General features: G+C 36.7%; 2 protein-coding genes across 3 annotated transcripts in view; both read left to right on the top strand.

Moving 5' to 3' along the window:
- The window catches only part of LOC104822145 (beta carbonic anhydrase 4-like), a 3,301-nt gene extending 2,900 nt beyond the window's left edge, over positions 1 to 401 (top strand). Inside the window, exon 9 of the mRNA XM_010553270.1 lies at positions 64 to 401. Within this exon, the coding sequence (XP_010551572.1) occupies positions 64 to 228 (165 nt within the window). The 3' untranslated portion in view covers positions 229 to 401. The remainder of the gene's footprint in view (positions 1 to 63) is intronic.
- Positions 402 to 968: 567 nt separating this feature from the next.
- LOC104822144 (uncharacterized protein At4g28440-like) lies at positions 969 to 2,456 on the top strand. Of its 2 annotated transcripts, none has more exons than XM_010553268.2 (3): positions 969 to 1,071; positions 1,633 to 1,883; positions 1,998 to 2,456. In XM_010553268.2, exons 2-3 carry the CDS (start codon positions 1,661 to 1,663, stop codon positions 2,186 to 2,188), a joined length of 414 nt encoding a protein of 137 aa, XP_010551570.1. In that variant the 5' UTR covers positions 969 to 1,071; positions 1,633 to 1,660; the 3' UTR covers positions 2,189 to 2,456. The 2 variants fall into 2 exon arrangements, with proteins under 2 accessions (XP_010551570.1, XP_010551571.1); XM_010553269.2 differs by lacking the exon at positions 969 to 1,071 and adding an exon at positions 1,143 to 1,344.
- The last annotated feature ends 3,943 nt before the right edge of the window (positions 2,457 to 6,399 follow it).

Here is a 6,399-nt window from a genome sequence, read left to right as displayed (position 1 = left end):
CTCTTTCGTGCATCTCTTGTCTGTATATAGATGATAAGAGCTCCCAAAAAACAAAACACGCAGGAAGCGGTGAACGTGTCGCTGGGGAATCTACTGTCGTACCCATTTGTGAGAGAGGGAGTGGTGAAGAACACACTTTCCATAAGAGGAGCTCACTACGATTTCGTCAATGGAACCTTTGAGCTCTGGGAGCTCGACTTCAAGACCTCCCCTTCCTTTTCCTTTTGATCTTCCTTTCTCCTTCCAAAAATATAAAATAAGGTGTAAGCAAACGCTGCTGCTACTCTCGTTTCCTAATCAAACCTTTGTGAAAAAAGGTTTCTTCTTTTGTTCCTGGGATTCATGCAATTCAGAGACTTTGGAAGATCTTTGGACAATTCAGAGACTTTGATTTGAAATAATCATTATTCTTCATACCCAATAACAATACTTTACAAATAAATAAAGTGTAACAGATCGTGAGCGAGTGGTCAAACTTGAGCTTGGAGGTAACTCTTGATAGGTAAGAGTGTTCGATTTCTGGCTGATGGGAAGGGAGTTAATTTCTGGGTTTATATAATCCATATACAAAGGTTGTTTCCGGACTGGAGGTTTAACTAGTCAAGTTGTCCGAAAGGTAGCAGCTAATGTCCTCCGTAATAAAAAAAAAAAATAATAACGTTGCCATCTGGTTTGTTCGGACAAAAGACTCTACTGTACAGCCTGATACGCACGCAAGTTACACAAGACAGGCCCATATTTCCATCTTTGTTGGGTCGTTTATATGAGATCCATTAGAGGACTCGTGGCATGTCGTTTTACATTCCAAATGAATGGGGCGAAATATGAATCGGGCTGGGCTAAGACGGCCCGTTATGACAAGATCGAGGAGAACTGGAGCTGAATCCGAGGTTGTTATACGGAGACTATGCAAATGCGCACGATCTGTACACGTGTAGGGTTGCGAATGAAGTTGTGGTCAGCGTGACAGGTCGATCGATCGACTGTCCACGACAAAAGAAGAAACCTAAACCTAAATCTAACGTGAAACGGATCTCCACGTTCGTGTCTCCTCTCTCCCGTCATCCGAAGGTATGATCCAATGATGCCCTAGCTTTCCCAGAGATATTTTTGGTTCCCATTCCTGTCAGAAGTTGTGAATCTTCATTTGTCGTTTGGGTTTTCCCATTCGATGAGTTACGCATGTAATCTTCATTTTTTTTTCCCGAATTCAATCCCTTTCCTAAGGCAAAAGAACAACCAGGATTAGAATTAGCACACTTTGGTCAAAGCAACTCCGAGAGGTTTGATATAATCTGGAGGAGGTGATGCTGTCGATGAGGTTCCGGTTCGTCATTAAATTTGGTAAATATGTACGATCTGTGGGCGTGTATGCCTTAGAGAAATGGGAATCATGCTTCATTAGAGAAATATATAGGATATATATCAGAGAATTTGGATCCCTGCAAAAATGTACCATGTGGTTGGAGCTCTACAAGTTGAAAGGTCTTAGAATCGTTCAGTAACATGCTGCTGTTTGCTTTGGCCTTCTTTTAAAGTTCCATAATGAACAAACGATGCAATGCGAAACTTGTTCAGTAGTGAAGCTGTGGTCTCTTACTGATTTGGTGGTCTCTTTGTTTTATGATTCAGTCCCTGTAGGCTGCTTTCCCATCCGAAAATGGCAGACGCAAAGCCTGGTTTGAGAAAGCCGGCTTTCACAAAGATCGAAAGGCTAAGGCCAGGGACTAATGGACATACTCTCACGGTGAAGGTTGTCAGCGTGAAGATGGTACTGCCGAAAGGTCGAGCTGATGGCTCTCAGGTTCGCCAGATGCGCATTGCCGAATGCCTTCTCGGAGATGAGACTGGACTTGTCATCTTTACTGCTAGAAATGGCCAAGGTATATATATATATGTGTGTAATCAACAGCTGCTTGTAGAGATTTTCTTGGATGTTTGGAATTCATAGAACATTTTTTGACGGGATATATATATTTGGATTTGTTTGCTACTAGTGGACCTAATGAAGGAAGGGAGCACTGTGATTCTACGCAATGCGAAAATTGAAATGTTCAAAGGATCGATGAGGGTAGCCGTAGACAAGTGGGGCCGTGTTGAGGTAACCGAACCTGCGAGCTTCGCTGTGAAAGAAGACAACAATCTATCCCTCGTCGAGTATGAGCTCGTTAACGTAGTTGAAGAGTGACACCCCCCGGGCCCTTTCCCCTGGCTATATGATCGAACTCCGGTCGAGAATAAAATGAAAAGTGAGGAACCTACATCGATCCTGCCTCGGCACAATAAGAGCAGAACCAAAGTTCATCTTAGAAAGCTTAAGATTGACGCCAACGATGTAAGGAAAAGGCTTATATGTGGTTTAATATGCGCTGTTTTGGCACAACATCCATCCTATCGTGTTCCTCTTTGAACACGTTCTTGCTTATCAGTGCATTGAGGCAGTGGATCCACTTCTAGTGATGCTTCCATAGATCGTTAGGGTCGATTCCAAAGATCGTTTCTTTCCACTTCCATAAATGATTGGCTCCGAGAGTGGATGATGAAGTGGACGAACACACGTTGGAAACGTGATGGAAACCATGACAATGACGAGTAAGAGACCAAACAAAGATTCCCACCCATAAAGCACCGTTATGATAGACCAACGAAAGAAAGGCAGCAACGCGATAATGAATAAAGATGTGTGGTAGGTACCCTTCACCAACGCCAATAACATTATTTAGTGCAAAATATACATTCTGATTCTTTTATGAGAAAAAAAAATTGACAAAAACAATGCAAGATACGTAACATGCTCGTGCTTTGGTGATAAGATACGATATGTAACTTTCATAAAAAAAAAAGATACGATATGTAACATATGCAAGATCACTGGACGTGGCATCATAATCATATTAGATCTTGGTATATGTGATTTTGCATTTTTAAGAGCATATGGATTCTTCTGGTGCTTCTTGCGGCCACCGAATTCGATCAGCCCCATCAATAGTTATTTTAGTTTAATATTTCCTCCAGCAATTAATCGCGATATTAAATAGCTAAAAATTTTGTTTTGAAAATAATTATACACAACCTCATTTCTCATCACAAAATGGCGGACTATACTATACAACGTGTTAAAATGAAACTAAACCTAAAAAATATGTAAAACTAATAGAAAAAGAAGAAAAAGCAGCGAGGAAAAACGATGGAAAAAAAATAATAAAATAAAACTTTGTTATGCTCATTTTTATATGAAAAGTTATAATTAATTTCTCTTAATCGATATATACCTTTTTTATAAAAAGAATATAAAATTTTTAAAGTAAATAGACAACATTATTTCGAAGCATTTCTATAAAACGATAAAAATTTGTTTAAACATTCACTTCTTTCCGTACCAAATAACTTACCCCTAAAACTTCGAAGTTATTGGAACACGGTGAACTCTCAGGATACAACGACCGCATATTCGGAAGAAACTTTCCCGAATACCAAGCGAATTCAGAGAGAGATATGAGAGATACGAATGCTCTTTTCTCTTACAAAATGCTTTGTTTTCTTGTGGTGTATAAAATGATCTAATCAAGACCTCTATTTATACCCGTAGGGAGCATATCATATTAATGTGTAGAATCAGTCGAATTTCAATTTGATATTACGATACTTACCATAATCAAGGGTTTTATGCAGATTTTATTACGATTTGATTTTGCAATCAATTAAGAATATTCTTTTATTAATCTGCAGTTTTTCCATGAAATTTTCTAGAATCTTCCATGTATCAGGTTTCTCATAGTTTAGACCCGTTTTGATTCTATGAAATAAACTCAAATCTAACATCATACACGTATGTGTGTATTGAACCTTACACCTAGGTAGAATCATTGTCATAAAAACTTGGTCAAGGAAATAAATTAATTGATGCAAGGAATTAATCCTGATCATATATTATGCAGTACGGAAAAGAGGTCGATGTACAATTTTCAAAACTATATCATACAAGGAATTAATCCTTACCTTCTGTTGTATAGTGAAATTTTTATATATGATATCTTCATGGTTATATATATAGAATTGTACTCATTTTATCATATAGATTTGGTTAGATACTTTGGACATGCATCGAATATCTTTCAATGAATAAGGAAAAAATTGCTTTTGTTAGGGGCCTCTTCCGACAGCGTCATCTTGAATTTTCCGCTTCTCCTTCTTTATTTCCCATTATGAGAAAATTTCGCCCCACATCCACGTGGATAAATATCATTCAAAGGCAATTATAAAGCTGAGGAAACATGTAAAGTGTATAAAAGATTGGCCCAACAAATGTTAATTATTATCAATCGTGCTATTTTAAAATATATAAACAAAGATGTTTTTTAGAAAAATTAATTAAAATTGTGAGACCCACGAGATAAACATGTTGAATTCGTTTTATTACTAGCCAAATTGTGTCGGATATCTTTACATCATAATAGTTTGGACTTTTGGTAGAATCCACCCATAACTAGTTTAATTAAATCCTAAAACTCATGGATATAATTCACCCCAAAAACTAACTTGTTGATGAGGGTATTCATATAAATACTTAATTTTTCTTACATATAATCGATATGAAACTCTAACAACACCGTACGTTCTTTTAAACAACGACTACCAATGTGTTGGCGACTGCTATATCTCGGACGACTACACACCCTTGTGCTCTTCTCCCGACCATTCATTTCTTGTCGCGTTATCTCTACGTCCCAAGATCGGTACGTAGGTTTTGATATATATTATTGATGGAACCCATCTATAATTAATGACTCCAATTAAATTCCAAAATCCATGAATATAACTAACTTGTTGAGAGATAGAAGAAAAACACTCATATTATTCGTATGTTTTTAATTATATATTGTTCAAGAAGATTCCTCTTAATATTAAAATCAGCATAGTTTTATATGGTTAATCATCATCCGAAACCAATGATACAAAGATGAAAGGTCTAGAGGACAAAACCACGTGAAAGATGCTCTAAACAAATTGATTTATGTCTGAGATTAACACATTTATTTAAAAAAAACATAGGCGCTAATTAAAATAATGAAGCATCAGCGGAACTCAGATACTCTTCGAGAACATAGCGTACGGCCAAATTATTTTTGACGTCAGATGACGCATATTTTGGTATTCGCTGGAAAGTAAATATATTATTGTGCAGACGCATCATGCATATGTGTATATAGCGTCACATGGCTCTCGAATCCAATTGCCGATTTTGATTTGCAAAACCACCTTATAAAATCTTAGTCATGTTTTGAGTTTGTGGATCCAACCCACATGCCACCTTTACTTTTTTACAGTTTTCCGGTAACATTCATATATATATATTGAAGGTTTATTCAATCATCAATATCTATATATATGTATGTTGGGTGTGTTATTTTATATGTCTCATATTCATGCTTTATTAACTTCCAATTCCATACCAAGAAATTCGAGCTTAATAACTTTCAAAATATATATCCACATCATGCATATCATACATCATTAAAAAGATAATTTCGATATCTATGAAAGACGTCAAGAACATGCAATTCCGATAACGGTATAGAAAGTTATGTTCAAACCAACATCATTATATCAATATGATTTTAAAACCGGAAAACCAAATCCGAACCCAGGCGAACCGTGTCTCCTTAAGGAAATTATTCCCCGCGCGGTACCTACGGTTAAATGGAATATATCCTCCCAGGATAGGACGGACGTACCTCACCGGAACAGTGGTACTTCAAACTCCGGTGCCTTGTCGAACTCAAAGAACGGTTTGAATCACAAAGAGAAAATATGTGTTTTCTTTTGTTTAGAAAACTCTTGTTTGTTTTTCTTGGTGTTCTTGTTGTTGTGAAAAATGAAAACAAAGTCTCCTATTTATAGGATTTGAAACTTGTAAAACTTCCAAAAAACCATAAATACAATTTTTTAAGTTTTTTTAAAACCATAAATATGGAGAATTATAACATACAAAAATATCTCCTTTCATTTAATTAAAAAAAACTCCAACAATCCCCCACATGAATGGAGAATTTTAGAAAACTCTTTAAAACCATGCAACCTTTGTGATTCAACTATGAAGAAGTAATTGCATTTGGATAAGTAGGTTTCCCTTTGAACTTTCCATAGTGGATTTAAATCGGATATACTCACCAATCGGTAGATGCGATATCTTTGAACCGTCGGTTTCTTATGTATACCAAGACAATCTAAACCACACAATTAATTCTTAACCGTCTTTGGTTCTCACTGTTGTGTTCGTTTCAGCCATGAACACCTGTCTGGTTTCATGAAAGCGTAGAGAACTGACCAACCATTATTCTCCTTGAAGCGGCCCACACTTCACTTTCACATAGGTGGTTTTCTAAGCGTGTCATCTCT

Source organism: Tarenaya hassleriana, unplaced genomic scaffold (genome assembly GCF_000463585.1).
Source record: "Tarenaya hassleriana unplaced genomic scaffold, ASM46358v1 Cleome35, whole genome shotgun sequence".
Lineage (NCBI taxonomy): Eukaryota > Viridiplantae > Streptophyta > Magnoliopsida > Brassicales > Cleomaceae > Tarenaya > Tarenaya hassleriana.
Note: the sequence above shows the minus strand (reverse complement) of the source record. Positions and strands in the feature narration are given on the sequence as shown.

Bases quoted from the DNA above. Each gene is read 5' to 3' on its own strand.
- LOC104822144 (XM_010553268.2), top strand. From the start codon at position 1,661: ATGGCAGACGCAAAGCCTGGTTTGAGAAAGCCGGCTTTCACAAAGATC. The intron at 1,884-1,997 runs GTATATATATAT...GTTTGCTACTAG, and splicing joins TACTGCTAGAAATGGCCAAG to TGGACCTAATGAAGGAAGGG.